This window comes from Acanthopagrus latus, chromosome 11 (genome assembly GCF_904848185.1).
Source record: "Acanthopagrus latus isolate v.2019 chromosome 11, fAcaLat1.1, whole genome shotgun sequence".
Lineage (NCBI taxonomy): Eukaryota > Metazoa > Chordata > Actinopteri > Spariformes > Sparidae > Acanthopagrus > Acanthopagrus latus.
The window spans coordinates 8411021-8426872 of NC_051049.1; the positions used below are offsets into that span (position 1 = coordinate 8411021).

At 40.4% G+C, this 15852-nt stretch overlaps 2 protein-coding genes across 4 annotated transcripts in view; one reads left to right on the forward strand and one right to left on the reverse strand.

Annotated features, from left to right (window-relative positions):
• The window catches only part of suco (SUN domain containing ossification factor), a 40471-nt gene extending 30587 nt beyond the window's left edge, over window positions 1–9884 (reverse strand). For all 3 annotated transcript variants that reach the window (XM_037116143.1, XM_037116145.1, XM_037116144.1), the window contains exon 1: window positions 9611–9884. In XM_037116143.1, coding sequence (XP_036972038.1) covers window positions 9611–9663 — 53 coding nt within the window. In that variant the 5' untranslated portion in view covers window positions 9664–9884. The remainder of the gene's footprint in view (window positions 1–9610) is intronic.
• A 1013-nt stretch (window positions 9885–10897) lies between these two features.
• Window positions 10898–15616, forward strand: tmed5 (transmembrane p24 trafficking protein 5). The gene is made up of 4 exons (XM_037116150.1): window positions 10898–11235; window positions 11866–11963; window positions 12058–12238; window positions 13479–15616. The coding sequence occupies exons 1-4, from the start codon at window positions 11047–11049 to the stop codon at window positions 13695–13697; spliced, it is 687 nt and encodes a 228-aa protein (XP_036972045.1). The 5' UTR covers window positions 10898–11046; the 3' UTR covers window positions 13698–15616.
• The last annotated feature ends 236 nt before the right edge of the window (window positions 15617–15852 follow it).

The window sequence follows — 15852 nt, forward strand, 5'->3', positions numbered from 1 at the left end:
GGTATAAGGCTTCTTCAAATAAAGTGGATCCAAATCTGTTGTAATCAAGGTTTTCAAAAAGGAGATCATGTTCATAGATTTTTTTAAATTATTCAAATACATTTGTATTTTTCAAAGCATAATACATGCTGAAATATTGACACTCAGATATAAAAAGAAAACCTTTAACTTTAACTAAAGCTACTCGAATGATTTGTATTACTGTCTGAAATTAATGCAGGTAATCATACACTTAAGTTTGAAATACCAATTCACCTCCTGCATTGCAGGAATAAATGAAGAAAACCGGGTGATTATATAAGCTTGGATTAATAATGCTTTGTTCAAGCAATGGAACAATACCTCTAAACTGATGTCATGCTTGTGTTCAAAGAGAATTTCATTAGGGGCTTACTCATTATTACTCACTGTTAAAATACCATGCTTATAAAACACACTGGCAGCAGCCCAGTAGTTCCTGGAACAATGACACCACTTCATCCTGTTTAACCTTAAAGACAGATGATTGCAATTTGATAAAACACTTTGAGTTCATTAAATATAATGAAAGGCCTCAAAGTCTTATAATCCACACTACTTTAAGCTATTTGTAAAGCATGTTTGCCTTTCTGATCTTTAAGGATCCTTCTTTTGCGACACCGGCTCTGTGACGCACAGAAATCCATTCAAAGGCACACAGGAGTCTTTCTCTAGGATGTAATGTGAATGAACAGACACACCTCTATTTGGAAACTAGCCTGTGGCACTAAGCAGGCCAAGGCATCAGGTGAAAGAAAGACTGCTGCTCCTGAAGAACTGCGTTCACCGTACATGCTGCAGCGCACTGATATTAAAGATATTTCAATCTAGAGTCAAAACAGTTAGACAGCTGTGCGTTATCAGCTAGATTACTGATGCAGTAAGATTTAATCCTCAATGACACAACAGCAGCACCAAGTCAGATACATACAACATTATCTATACTGTTCAAATGCAAAAGAAAACTGTACCAGAGAGACTCTGAGCACAGACAGCAGGAATCAACCGTCAAGAAAGTGTTGTTTGATCCATTCTTGGAGTAAAGACATAGATGAATATTCCCTTTATAACTTGTCCCACCAGGGTGCAGCGTTTTTTGGATTTTTTTCATGATGAAATTAGATTATACAATCAAGTTAAGAGCACTGTACTTAAAATCCTGCAAGAACATTTTAACTGGTTATGGAACCGTCTCAATTTAATAGTGATGCCCCTGTATGACCTGCGTAGACACACAAAGTCAACAGCAGGACGGTAGGCAATTTCTATGCTGTAGGTTTATATGTAACCTAGGTGTATGTGTGGGAAAGTTATTGAAATAAAATTAATTTTGTTTCACCATCATTATATAGGTGATTCATCTTACATAGCCATAAAATATATACCTCGTCATTATACACCCCTGATGTTGCTTCTTTCTTTCAAAACAAATGCAAATGCAAGCCAGATCAAGATCTTTACCATAAGAGGCAGTGCTACTTCCCTAATAGCCTAAAATCTACATAACATTTCACAGTGCATTGAAATGGTTATAAAAATGAATCACAATAAATTGCTTTAGTGGATTATGGAGTTTTCAGCAATGCACTAATGAATATTATCATAGTACAGATATGAAACACCTCAAAGTAAATTTAACAGACACACTGTTGTTGCAAGAACAAAAGCATTATTCTCAAGGATAATGAATTGATCGAGTATTTCCCATTTATTTAAGATGCTGCCTGCAAAACGTTTAGCAGGCAAATTAAACACATATTCTGTAACACTGAGCCAGACAAACAACACGTAGCCACAGTATTGGTGGAAACAGTGAAGCTGTGAAGTATCACAGTTGTCCCAGTCGAACTGGGATCAAAGAGGCTTGGGAATGCGACATCGGGAACATCGGGCCAGGACAATGGGGACTGGAGGACGCAGTCATGTGATATAATGTAATTTGATAGGAAAAGCCATTCTGCCTGTATGGGGTTAGCATGGGTGGGATAGGATACAACAATACATGTGCATTCTTAGTCAGTGTGTATGCATCAGCAAGCACAGCAGGAGTACAAAAACTCATCAAACATTCACTTCAGAACACAGTGTGACCATGTGGTGCAGCGTGGTGAAACATTTACATTTTCCATATAAACTCCAATGCAAACAGTGACCTCCTAATGACTGAGGAACAGACCAAAGTTTTTACAAAACAAAATGCTGGAATAGGACATGAAGACCATGACATTTTGGTTTTGAACAATATATTATACTCATATGATGGTGGTTATCTATTCAGCCAATCTAAAACAACAAGCACACTGTATATTGCTTATTTGAATCAGACATCAACTTCAAATCTAATTTATTTGACTTGTGAAATAAGATAATGGGATTTTGCATTTGGCAGACGGCTAGAGGAAAGTACATCTGATGGCGTTGGTCTGTCTTCACGTGAGTGCCTCAGCAAAACATGCCCTTGTTAGCTTTAGTACACAATGTTCTTTAGTGGCCCTGTGAGTCAGCTATGGACAGACACCGTTCTGTATGTTGCCCTCCCCCTGACAGATTAAGGGCACATATACACAGACAAAAACACTTGCTGTACATGAGACTGAAGCCTTTACAAAGACAAAGGTTAGGTATAGAATACTAGACAGGACAAGCACAGCCAGTAAGGTAAACAGTAAGGAGCAGAGCCAGAGAGGGGGAGGGGAGGAGCAGAAACCACAGCATTTTCAGAGAAGGGAAAAATAGTGCCTTTCTCTACGAGGGCAGGAAAAAGCAAAGCAAGCCCTGTTTTAAGTGAAATTATTCAAAACTCAGAGTATAGTTCATAACAGGCGTTATCGGAAATTGTCCTGAGATGCATTAGAATTTGACGTGACTATTTTACATACAATTAACATAATTCATAATCTGATAAGACATGTGCGCTGTTAATGACTCAGAACATATGCTTAACGTAAGATCAAACTGAATCCTCAGTTGTCAATTACTATAGATCAATCAACAATCAACCCTTTGTCATACCCTCTTCTCACAAACACAAGCAAACACACACAGTAGGGCTTATTGACGCTTGTGATCTGATGTAAGTCTTCACCTTAAAGACCTAAAAAGTCTCCACCCTCACAATACTTTTCACTAACGTCATAAACAGTGGCATTTTCATTGTAACCACTGACAGGGCCTCAGGCTACTGGCCAGCATTCAACTCTTACTGCAGGCCTACCAATTCCCAGAAACATATTATGTGAGCAACAGGATCCTGCAAGGAAGTTCTCCCCTGCCAGAAAATAAAGCAAAATGTCATAACTAAATCACTTTGCAAAGAAATAGAAGTTATGTGGCTCTTCGCAGCCAACTGCAAGCTTTCTAAGAATACATGTCATCATGCTCTACTGATTTACAAATCTACAAGAATCTAATGCAAGCAATTCCCAATTTTAAAAAAACAATGTTGTGTTGCATTGTGGGGCAGTTTAAACATGTAGTTGCAAAGTGCCGGGTTAGTAAGATTGTCCTTTGGACAGTTCAGATGAGCTTACTGAGAGACTAGATGAATTGACACAAAGCTGAAAGAGTGATGACACTTGATCTTTTATACATCTGCATGATACCTAATGAAGACAGGCCAAGTGTCTTTGCTTTATGCTATTCTGCAGTCATAACAGTCACACTAATTAACACAATTTTCCCAGGTTCCATCTTCTTAAATGCAAGGATTTGTTGCTTCTGTTTGTCATGTATGATAATAAATGAAGAGTTGTTGAGTTTTGGACTGTTCTATGGACATATAAGAGGTCACTTTGGGCTCTGAGAAATTGTGATGAGCAATTAAACAATTCAGTGACAATTAATGAAATGAACTGGCAGCAACCCTAATTCAAACTTGACTCAAAATAGTAAAAGATATCTGTCCTGTTGTTACTTCCATACTTACTTCTACAAAGTGTGCAGCTACGATCAAGCATAAAGCAGACTAATAAAGTCGGGGTTATTTCTCTCTCAACCAATCTATGATACAGTTTACCACCATTGTGAGAAGTCAAAACAAACTGCAATATAACTGGCTATACTGCATAAACTGCTGTCTGGCTGGCTTAGGTTGGCACCCACCACACAGATCACACTGACTACAAGCATTCAACATTCATATTCAGTATCAACAGAATGTTACTGCAGTTTGGCTTTAAGACTGTTTGATGACCCAGTCCTACCCCTCAGCCTTAGATACCCCGCTGTACTGACTCGACCCAACACTGGATCCACCTTAGATGCTAGCTCAGTGCGAATGCTTAACATGACTCATGCTGTGCCAGGGTAAAGCAGTAATGTACAGAGAGCCATGCAGCTGGGAGGCAGGAAGGCCATCAGGCATGAGAGCTCAATGTGTTCAGCAGTCTCTATGGCCAGTGGGCAGGAACAATAGTGGGTTCTGGAGTGCAAGTCCAGCTCTGTCTCCTCACATAAACCTAGAACTGCCAGCCCACAGAGCTAAACTCTGGCCTGCTACAACAACAACAGAAAGATGGACTCTCAGTTACTGAGCCTCTGGTCTGTAAGCCAACAATTGCGGAAAGAGAAAGTTGTGGCACTAGATTTTAAGACAGAATTACAAGGTATAAATGCACCCACTGAGAGCTGATTATACCCAGTCTGATCAGCCAAATGAAAGTAATCTGATCACACGTGAAAAACAAAACAAGCACATTTTTCGCATTTTTATTTCACAGTTGATTAAATCAACATGTTTCTGTTGACAACTAATAACTGACTATGCATTTTCATGCCTGATCTGAGTTTCAAATTGAGTTCTGAAAATTTACTGAAAAAAAAGGGACAACTTATCTGGTACTCTTTGATTAAGCCAAGAGAAAAAACAACAAAACATTACGTCTTCGAACAAGAGGCCTGGGCCTGCTTTACTCGCTGAAAAGGATGATTCATTTTTTGACATGCAGGTCAAATGTCATGTTTGCTCTGACAGATAACCTTTTCTCAGTCTTTGTAAGTTCATCAATGCTCCAAATGGTTAGGGAATAAAGTACTTTAGATAACATTCAGTTGAGGGTTGAAATATGCTGCATCTTTACTCAGAATGTTAGTCAGGAGGGATTAAAAAGCAAGCAAACCAGATAAGCCACATGGCTAAACTCAAAGCTCCTTTTTATCATGATGATATGCTTCTATACTGCAGGATAAAGAGGAGTTAATGCACAGCCCTAAGTTAGACAGAACACAAAGTCACAAGTTCGTGTATGTCTTATCTGCACATTTGTGTGTACACATGACTTGCACAGCGGGACAGGTCAGTATGTGGGTGCCTGTGTATAGATCTGCAACTCGATGTCAATTAACTATGCTCTTCAGACTACACAAAAGTCAGTGTAAAGGGGTACATTACTGGCCAGTCCACATACTTTACGGTCGGATTCGACCAAATATGCAGCCAGACTGTGGCTATAAATAATGCTAAAAATTTCTGAAATGAGGTAAAACATCAAGTTTGACAATACCAAAACAACAAAGGAGTCATCTGTTGAGGGCTGAGAAAAGAGAAAAAATTAGCATGTGCATGAACGCACATGCTGTAAATCACAGCAGCCACATAGTTTTAAAAAGGACAATGAAAGCAACAACAAGGCCTGCTGGATGAAATGTATAGCTGGGAGTTGATGAGCTTCAGGAGAACACTAAAGTAAACAACATGGTCTTGTCCAAAGGGAGGCTTTGTTACCTTCCAGGTTACCTTCAAGTTACAACCCCCTTCCCTCCCCTTTCTTGGCTGGACCAGCCAACAAAAAAACACACACACACACAGTCTTCCCTGTTTCTCTCTTGTGCCCAGTACAGGTGCTGCAGAATGTCCCCTGGTCTAAATACAAGCAGTGCTACCAGTGACAACAGGCCACTAATGCACGTGGGTAACACTATGAGGATGTACTTGCGCAACAACTGCCCCCAAAAAAGGGAACTTTTACAATGTGGGCAGAACACATAGTTCTTTTAACAAGAGGGTCCTCCAGCTATGCTTCAGCCTCCTTGTTAATATGGTGCTCACATGGTCCTTTCAGAGGACACCTTCAGACAGAGGAGCACACAGTCTAGAAATATGTTCACGCCTTTGCCTTTTCACAACAATTTCACACTTTTAACTGTGGGTATGGAGAAAGGGAATGTATGTAACATGCTAACTGGCTGTGGGCTTTCTTTGTCTTTGTCTCAAGATATTTAGAGTGTTTATGCAGGACAGGAGGTCTCCGCAGAAGTCTGCTCAAGTACAGAAACTGTGCATTAGGAAACTTTGATCTGACAGCAGGGGCCAGGTGAAAGTTCATATACCATCTCATCCTACAGATGATCTCAGAAAGGAAACAGGTCAGACAAGCAATCCCGTGGTGTCCTCTTACCGGACTGCTGTCAAAACATACAGCACAAACACCATTTTGGGTGGAATAAAGGTATTAAAACTACATGAAATTAATTTACAACAGTGAATGGACAGCACAGACACTATATCATACAACAATCATGTCAGTCAGCAGATTCAACAACACTGGGATGACAAATTAATTTTACTGAAAGTGTAATGTGTTGCTATTTCTGTTATGCTATGGATGATTACACAGCGTCTGTACTCTAATGGAACAGTATAGAAAATCCCTGCTGGTCAATTGGCTACAAAGTTATCTCTTGAGTGCTAATCATGTTACATAATAACAATAATCTTCAAATGGCTATGAAACTAATAAGCCTATGACACAGGAAGCAAATGAGATGATGAGAAGATATGCAGCTACTTGTGCATGCTCCTATATAAACGCAACGATCATTGATCCAATTGTTTTTATGTCTCTCATGTAATTTAACAGAATGAAATAAGCGGAAAGATGCCAGATGTTTGAGAGAAAGTCAAATAACAAGCTCTGTCTGTTCATCTGGTTCAGCAGAGAAGAGTGCTGGCACAACACACTCAGCTGACGTCTAGGCACGAAAATTAAAATCTTAACAGGGAGAAAATGTGTGTGTGGTAAACTATCATTACTGACAATCAACCTGGGTGCACCCTCAAGCAAACACACTCATGCAAACTCTCTACAGTGATGCCGACATCGACGGCCCAAGCCAGCATACCGTGCACACAGTAAGATCCCTGTTGTTGAATATGTGAGTGAAGGGGCGTCATGACACGCACAGAATACATTCTGCTGTGCCTTTCAGAGCACTGCAGCATAGAAAGATCCCATGTTGTCTATCTACAGCTGTTTTATCGTTATTTATGGAGGAAAAAAATCCTCATAAATAAAAACATGGATGACCAGAAATATCAAGATTAGCCCTGACCATTTAAACCAGCACAGGGAAAAAACAGCCGATTAATCGCGACGACAGAATGGTGCTTCCCACAGTCTGTTGCAGTCCGCCTCCTCACACTGAGCCCCTCTCTGTTTAAAATGACTGCTGCCTTGGAAACCTTCAGATTACTGCAACAACTGCGTTCCCCGTTTCTCTGTTCCCACCGGTACGTGTGAGAGTTGGCACGGAGGAGCGAGAGGCCGACAACAGCACACTAAAAAGGGATCGCATTAGTAATGAAATCTGTGCATGTGGTTGCGTGGTCATTAGTGAGTCTGTATGAAAGTGAAAACGTGCACCAAGGTTTTAGGCAAGCAAATATCCAACGTGCCAGAGTGTGGCATGTCTAGCTGTTACCAGGGAGGACTGTCTCATTCATGGATCAAAACTTCAATATTCCCTTGGACATTCTTGAATTTAAATGACTAACTAAGAATATGTTGATCTTTCTGTCTCTATCCCTGTTTTACTTGCTCTCAGTGACCAGAGAGCAGTATCCTGTTCTGTCTAGTTGCTGTGTTTTTCATGTTCTCATATTTCTCTTCTTCATTTTCCTGCTTTAAAGACAAAAAGACTAAATCTTATCACTGTAATTCTTCTGAAATAATCTAATCTAATCTATGTGAATGTGATCATTCTTCTGAAAAAAAGGGTACAAGGGTTACAAACTGAGACTAAAAAGTAGATTTATCAAAGTCTGAGTCAGTCAGAGCCAAATATTTAGACTTATTTAATGCAAATTTGCCTCATTTTTGGAAAACATGAATACTAGCATGGCTGCACTTCACCAGATTGTGTACTGGAGACAGTTTTACTTATTGATGAGGGCATTGCATAATGCTTATCCCTGTCATGATTAATAAAACATGAGCACTCAAATCTCTGTTTCCTATGCTTCGAGTAAACAGTGAGGAGGAAAAGAAAGGAAAAGAACACTGTTTTTAAACTATAATTAACAGGGACCTCAAGTATGAATTAAGTGAATATGATCATTACACCTTTTGTCACCAGGACTATTATTGTCTCTGTACTGCCAACTCAAGTACTGAGATTTCCTAGAAGCGTTATAATGAAGAAAATGATGGCACATATGAAATTCAGGTATTGCATGATATGGAAGAGCTCAGTTGTTAGATTATTTAAATGGTACTAGAACAAAACCACCCTCTATATTGCCAAGAAAAGTGATGGTGAATAATTATCACAAACAAATGACCAAGACAGTGGAGAAACAACAGCCTGTAGGCCACACACAGTGAAGGTCTTGCTGCTTCTGAATCACCAAAATGGATAAAAGGTGGCATGTTAGCTGAACTTGCTAATCCCATTTCGCAAACCGTGCTCATTGTTACCTGCTCCGTGCCTCTGAGATTAAACAAATTCATGAGTTAAGTTAATCTTCCTGATGTTTCCACTGCATGCGTGTAGTCAGGAGAGGAACTACAACCCGTGCTTTCTAAATACAAACTTATTTACACTGTTGAATGCAAATACCTGACTGTAACTGACTGTTGACAGTAAACTCTAACTCCTCAGAGTGTAAGCAGAGGATCTCATGTGTCATGTGACCTGTTTCATTTCATCATAGTAGTCAGTAATGTATTGATTAGGCTAAGAATGCCAAGATTGTTTTCATTAACTCTTTATTTCAAATACTTTTTTTTTTATTTTATTTTATTTTTAGAATTTTCTAGATACTTGAAATATATCAATCAATATTGAAATGATGGTTTGTTGAAGCATTTGTATTGCAAAGAGCAACGTTATAATTCTTGATAAGTAATACGAAGCTTGTAAACATCACTTGCCACATTTCTCTGTCAAGATCAATGTTACCAATCATCGGGCAATTAACGTTTGCTGACACAGCCCATCTAGTTAAGGTTAGCTAGCTATGCTCCTATTCAACAGCTGGCTGGTTAACCTACTAACCCACTAAGAACAAATTTATCGTCAAACTTAATCAGGCACCTATGTTTAGTATCAATACAAACAAGGCTCAGGCTGTTCTTACAAATTAGGTTAATTAAACACAGACTGGAACTACAGGAGCTGATAATGTTAGCTATGTAGGAGGATTCATACCGCCGAACATTGATGACTAACGGATATTATGCGGCAAAAGACATTAAGCAAAGCGGCGTGACGGACAATTAAATGTACCCTTAAAACGTGGTCGACAAATTGTTACGACTGTTATTTGTCTGGCATGTCATTAATGATGTGAGTGGAGATGTCGGGCTTAGCTTACCAGCACAGGAGAGCTACAATGAGGCACACCAACAAAACGCGCAGCCTCTTCATTATCTTCCCGCGGGGACCAACATCCTCGCTCTTTGTTTTTTTTCTCTAATTTCTCACGACACCAAAGACAAGCTTTTAGTTGACTGAGGGCCGGTCGCTAATTACAAATACACAAGCGACTGTCTTCTGTGTCTAAAAACTACACTTGAAGTGTGCTAATTTTCATTGTGCGGACCGCCTGTCCGCCTCTTTCTTAGCTTTAGCAGCCACTGCTGTTGACGGGAAGCTGACTGTCGGTGAGTTCAACCCCCGCTCCACGACCGACCAATCAGATCCGACCTGTGGATTCGTTGACCAATCACAGGACAGGTAGCAACACTAGTTGACGTGCCAACCCCCACCTCTTTGACGTGAAAATGAGTTGGTGATTGTGGAGCAGGACGCGTCACCTATTTTCTTGATAAGCAAATCACTAAAGCACACATTATTTCAAGTTATTGCTCAATCGCCTGATGACAGACTTTTGTAATATACCTGACTTGTGTCGATACTTGTGTGTCTGTGAAGGCAATTATGCGAAAGTTCAAAGCTCTTAATGAGGTGGGTGGTGGGTGCTTGGAGGAATGTGAACACTATGTTCTATTTGACTTCATCGTGAAATACAGTCATATAGAATAAAAATGGATATTCAAAAAAGTCCTGAAAATATGTGTCAAGAATAATCATTCGTTATAACGCTCATATTAGTAATTTATCTGTAACATAAATTCAGACACTTTCATCTTCTTCTTGTTCTTTCTTTTCTTTTCTTTTCTTTTTTGACTGGGAATACATTTAATTTTGTGATTCCAACGGACATTCACTTTGAATGCCATAGTTTTACTGTAATCAGTAGCCTATCTTAATGTCAGTGAAATATTTGGAGCCATTAAAATATAAAAATCCAGCACCATGCCCTTTAAAAACATCTTCAGACGTGTATAAATCAACATCCATGTCGTCCTTCTTCAAAGTCGTAACTTTATTTTCGATTACAGTAAGGAAGAATATGATTTTACAGTCTGTTTCCTTCTATTTACCCCACGTGAACAAAATAACTACATATCCCAGAGTGCAATCTGAGAAGAACCCTAAAAATGTGCCTTTACTTTTTCAATGTAGCCAATATATCGATTGATAAATACAACAATACATTTCAGTAACTTGAGATATAATAGTTAATTAATAGGACTTTTTTTTTTGACGTAAGAAAAAAAATATGTGCTGCTATTTTGAACAGGCGGGGTCCTGAAGTGTCGACAGCCCTCAGAGTGAGAACATTTCAACAGAAGTGAAGTTTGGGCGAACGTTGCTAGCTCCCTCGTCAGTAACTTAACAGTACAGTAGCTTGCTACTGTGACACCGTTTTGGCTCGTTTGGACTTTGACACACGCAGGCTTCACCATGGAGGTAGTCCGGGTACTTTTGTGTGTCCTGTCCGTGTTTGTGGCTCTTATCTCGGACAGGTTTGTGGGGCTGGCTGCCTTCTCCCAGTCTTTGGACAGCGACTTCACATTCACTCTACCCCCCGGTCGCAAGGAGTGTTTCTACCAGACCATGAAGAATGATGCCTCCCTGGAGATTGAATATCAGGTCATAAGTGATATAATTGTGTATGAAACTGAACCGTTATAGCAAAGCTATTCAAAATCTCTGTCTGTACTGTGATAACCCCTTAAACTAGAGTCAACATTGACATAATATTGCATCTGTTGGTCATAGCCTGTCACTGTTTACGTTTGCTGCACGTTGTGAGTGTCATTTGACGTTAATATTCATGCAAATCACATACAGACCGCACTGATGTACTACTATGTCAAAATGAATGACCTATTGTGTAAGAGAACCTGTGGTTTATATGTGGCTCACACCTCTTTTTCCATATTGTTGGAAACCTGTTATGCCAGGTGCATTGTGCAGCTCACAGCACTGTGGATATATCTCTGACTTTCTGGTGTGTCAAGTGTTGGGTGATGTCAGCAGGAGTCACCTTTTGTTATAGCCTGTATGAAAGACATCTCAAGCATTTAATATATCTGTTGTAGTGTCTACACAGTGGAGGACAAGGTTTCCAGGCTTATTGCTTGAAGCGGAGAATGAGGAAGACCTTGAGAGGAAATACTGGAATTCCTCACATTTAATGCGTTAAATAAACTAACACAAAGGGTTGTTGTATCTCTTTCTCTTTCTGTTTTCTTTGTGGATGTCCTCGGCTGTCAACAGGTATTAGATGGTGCTGGTCTCGATGTAGATTTCACAATCTCCTCTCCCTCTGGCCAAGTGCTGTTCAGTGACTACCGCAAGTCAGACGGAGTGCACACGTAAGTTACACAGGTGATGTGGGAGTTGTACTTTACTGACACAGATGCATGCAAGAGCTCACACTTCCCTGTGTTTTTTTTTTCCCACCCCCAGTGTTGAAACTGAGGATGGAGACTACATGTTTTGCTTCGACAACACGTTCAGTGCTGTCTCCGAGAAGCTCATCTTCTTCGAGTTGATCCTGGACAACATGGATGCAGATGAGGATCCAGACGACTGGAAGGAGTACGTCATCGGAACAGACATGCTGGACATGAAGCTGGAAGACATCATGGTAAGGATGTTGCCAGAGACGTCTCGTTACGTAGTCCAGAAAAGATATGATTTGCATGGAACCAATTCCAGACTATTGAGGTAACTTTTAAGCTTGAACCTATTCAGCGTGTGTTTGCTTTATTCTTGCTGCATCTGTCAGACTTTGCCCCCCCCCCCTGCTTGCCATTGAGATAATTGTCACTGAGCCACTTATGCTTACAGGATGACATGGGGGGGGGGGGCAAAGTGACCCAACAGGCTGTCAACAAAATAGCATGCAATCCACCACATGAGGGGATTTTCCATAGTAGGGGAGGTAGTTGCTCAGAGCTCTGCAGTGCAGGCAGGTCACACTGGCATGGTGTGGGTGTTTTCCACTGAAAAGCACAGCAAGGTAAAGAAAACTACCTTGATGATCTGTTGGCAACCCTGTCACCTGCAGGCATTTGTTGCTCACTATGGCTGCGTGTTTTCTTTTAAAATCTTCAGCGCAATATTCAAAACTGACCCACTGACTAAATAGTGCAGAATACATACATATCTGGCTGATTCCATTTGTACTGAAAAAGTGCATGTGAAATAAGTGTGAGATAGAATAGAACAAATGGCAAAACTAAACCCCAGAGTGCAAAGATTCATAGAGAAGCATCAGAAGAGCTGAGGGCTGAGCACACAGAGACTTTTAGAAACAAAGCTTTGTCTTTACTGTTGAGTTGAGGATAACACTAATACCACCACAAGGTGGACATGATTGGTCCTGTCTCTTAAGTTAAGTTTTTACCTGTCTCTGTGTGGCTCTCCCCTGCTGTGACAGTGCCAGAAATACATGAAATTGTGAACCAGCCAGCCCAATGGAAAAACATAATACAGGCAGAGTCATAAGGAGAGTGTCACAAGACTAGACAATGTCATGAACTCTCACCTATTGGCTGCGGGAAGCCAATTGTTTGAGCTTGCACCACAGTGTCCTGCACTGCCCCCTCACCAGAAACAGCCTTCATCTGTGTCAGAAGTCACATTGGACTCAATTTAAAGACAGGAAATGTATCTGCCAGCTGTGCAGGAAGTTGTTCCCTCATGGAAGAAGGAACATGCCCGATTTAGCTACTTTTGTTTACGATCTCAAAAGATCTAACTCTCATTTCGATCCCTCTACTTTGTACATTTTTGCATCTAGTTATTGTCAAGAGAAGCAATGTAGTTAATAGTTCTTATAACAGCTTCAGTCAGTTCTATCCTGTGTGTCTCGTCTCCTTCAGGACACCATCAACAACGTGAAGAGTCGCCTGGGCAAAAGTGTGCAGATCCAGACGGTGCTGCGGGCGTTCGAGGCCCGCGACAGAAACATCCAGGAGAGCAACTTTGACATGGTGAACTTGTGGTCTGTGATAAACGTCATTGTCATGATGCTGGTGTCAGCGGTTCAGGTCTACCTGGTCCGCTCACTGTTTGAGGATAAGAGGAAAATTCGTACATAACGGAGGGACACAGAGAAAGAAACTAACACACTCGCCCACGGATACCATTTGGATTTTTCCCACCCCCAGATCTCCTGGCTTGTGACTTTTAACAAAGGGTGTCATCGATACACATACATATGCACACACATACACAAACAGACAGACATTTTGACATTCTTAATAACCAAGTCACCACTGTTGTTGCTCTGGTCTTCAATCCACTGGAGTGTTTTCTAACTCTCTTTGTCTCTATTTCAGAGTCTATTTGTCTCTCTTTAAAACTTGTACATTGTTTTATAGTCCTTCCTAGCTGCTGTAAATCTTCACAGAAAGTGACAAAACAAGCACATTTATGATGCGACTATTTTTTATAACAATGCCTATAATGATCAGGTAATGTGCCAATTGCAAAAATGTCCTCTTTTCTTTGGACGTGTTTTTATTTGTGCTAAACCAGATGAAGAAATGGTATGGTGGTGTCTGAAGAATCTGATTTGTTTCTGCCAAACGGGAGTGGGAAGTGTAGTCATTCTGTCCTCCTCATGTGTGCCCCATTGAAAATCTTCCCCTCCTTTGCCTGTTACCATGATGCCTTAGTTGTTTGTATGTAGCTGCCAGTCTGCGAGGCCTTTTCATAGAAATTCAGTCCCATTTCCCCCTTTCATGCCAATACTGTAAAGTCAGGGGTTCCTGTAGGGCCATGCTGCTACTGCTGCTCTTGAGCACCAAATGGATCATGGAAGTAAAAAAAAAAAAAAAAACGGAAACAGGTCATCTCCAAATCTCTGCCACCCTACTCTCCTCTGCCGCGACCTGTGGGGGCAAATGGCAGCCAGCTCCACCTCATGCCTGCTGCTGGGTGTCTGTTTACGGCCACCGACTGTGTGAAGATGTTGAGCCTGCCTGACTCTCTGGTGACAGAAATCTATTTCTATAAGGTCATTACCACTACTACAAGGGTGCACTACTCGGTTCAATATGCACAAGACATTCACTGCTATTGCAGGTCAGCAGGCTTTTACAAGGCCTGTGTCTGTTTTGTTTGTTTTTACTCGCCATCATTACAAACTGACATCTTATCATTGCACTGCCTCTGATGCCACAGAACAACCTTTTTCTGTGTCTTCATATTTTGAGAGAATAAATTAACATTATGAGCCCAAAAGTATTTTTATGAAATGATGGGGGGGGGGGGGGGTGACCAAAAACGGGTCCACACCTTCTGCTGAGGATGTTTTTGAGTCATTTGTGGCTTAAGACACCACAGTGACTTGTGGTTATGGCTGTGGAGAGGATTCCTTGTATTGTTATTACCGAGCTCCACAGATGAAACTTGGATCCCTGCCTCTCTGACTGGAAGCTCCATGTGGTCATCGTCTTTTTGACCTGTGCAGTAAGATAAAGATCATCGAGTGAGTTCTTGCCTTCATAACTTAACAGCCTTATGTTGGTAGTGCTGTGTTGCCAAACTTCTAGCAATCTTCTTTATTTTAAAATGATACAGTATACAGAGTATGAATTTTGGTCCCTGCAGTAAGAAATGGTCACAGTGACTCTCAGTTTAACAACCATCCTTTGTTCATCTGACTACCTGATGTCACTGTCATGTCCAATGTTCAAGTCCTTTATGTTGAGATTCTGTCTCAAAAGTGGTTAACTGATTTAGTATAATGAAGTTGCAGTTAAAACGAGTGTATGATTATTTTAAAGTGCTTTAAAGATTTATGAAAATAAAAGTCTACAAATATTCTAAGAGGTATTTCTAAGTTACTTAGTAGAAGGTTGTAAAATCAGCAGCAACATTATCTTTGAAAAGTCTTTGTCAATATGATAATGAAGCAGTGGAGAAGAAGAAATGTGACGTCATACGATATTTATTGAACTAAAGTCCTGTAGTTGTAAATGTGTATAAAATTAAACAATCATACATTTTCTGATCCTTGTGTTCTAGTGTGTTTCTGTTTTTCTTACTAAGCTAGGGCCTCGTCAAGAATGCAGCAGCTCAGATGAAATAGAAGTGACTAGCGGTGAAGAGATTTGATGATTAAACATGTGGAGCAGTATCCGGGGCTGTGAGCACTGAAAGAAAAGGACGCATTTGTTGGTCATTATCAGTCATCCTCACATTATTATACTTTGATTTATGACACTAAACTGGTCTCTTAGATGCATT

Excerpts from the sequence above, each read along its gene's own strand:
- tmed5 (XM_037116150.1), top strand. The coding sequence starts at position 11,047 with ATGGAGGTAGTCCGGGTACTTTTGTGTGTCCTGTCCGTGTTTGTGGCT. Across the intron at positions 11,236-11,865 it reads CCCTGGAGATTGAATATCAG|GTATTAGATGGTGCTGGTCT; the intron begins GTCATAAGTGAT and ends GGCTGTCAACAG. Across the intron at positions 12,239-13,478 it reads TGAAGCTGGAAGACATCATG|GACACCATCAACAACGTGAA; the intron begins GTAAGGATGTTG and ends CGTCTCCTTCAG.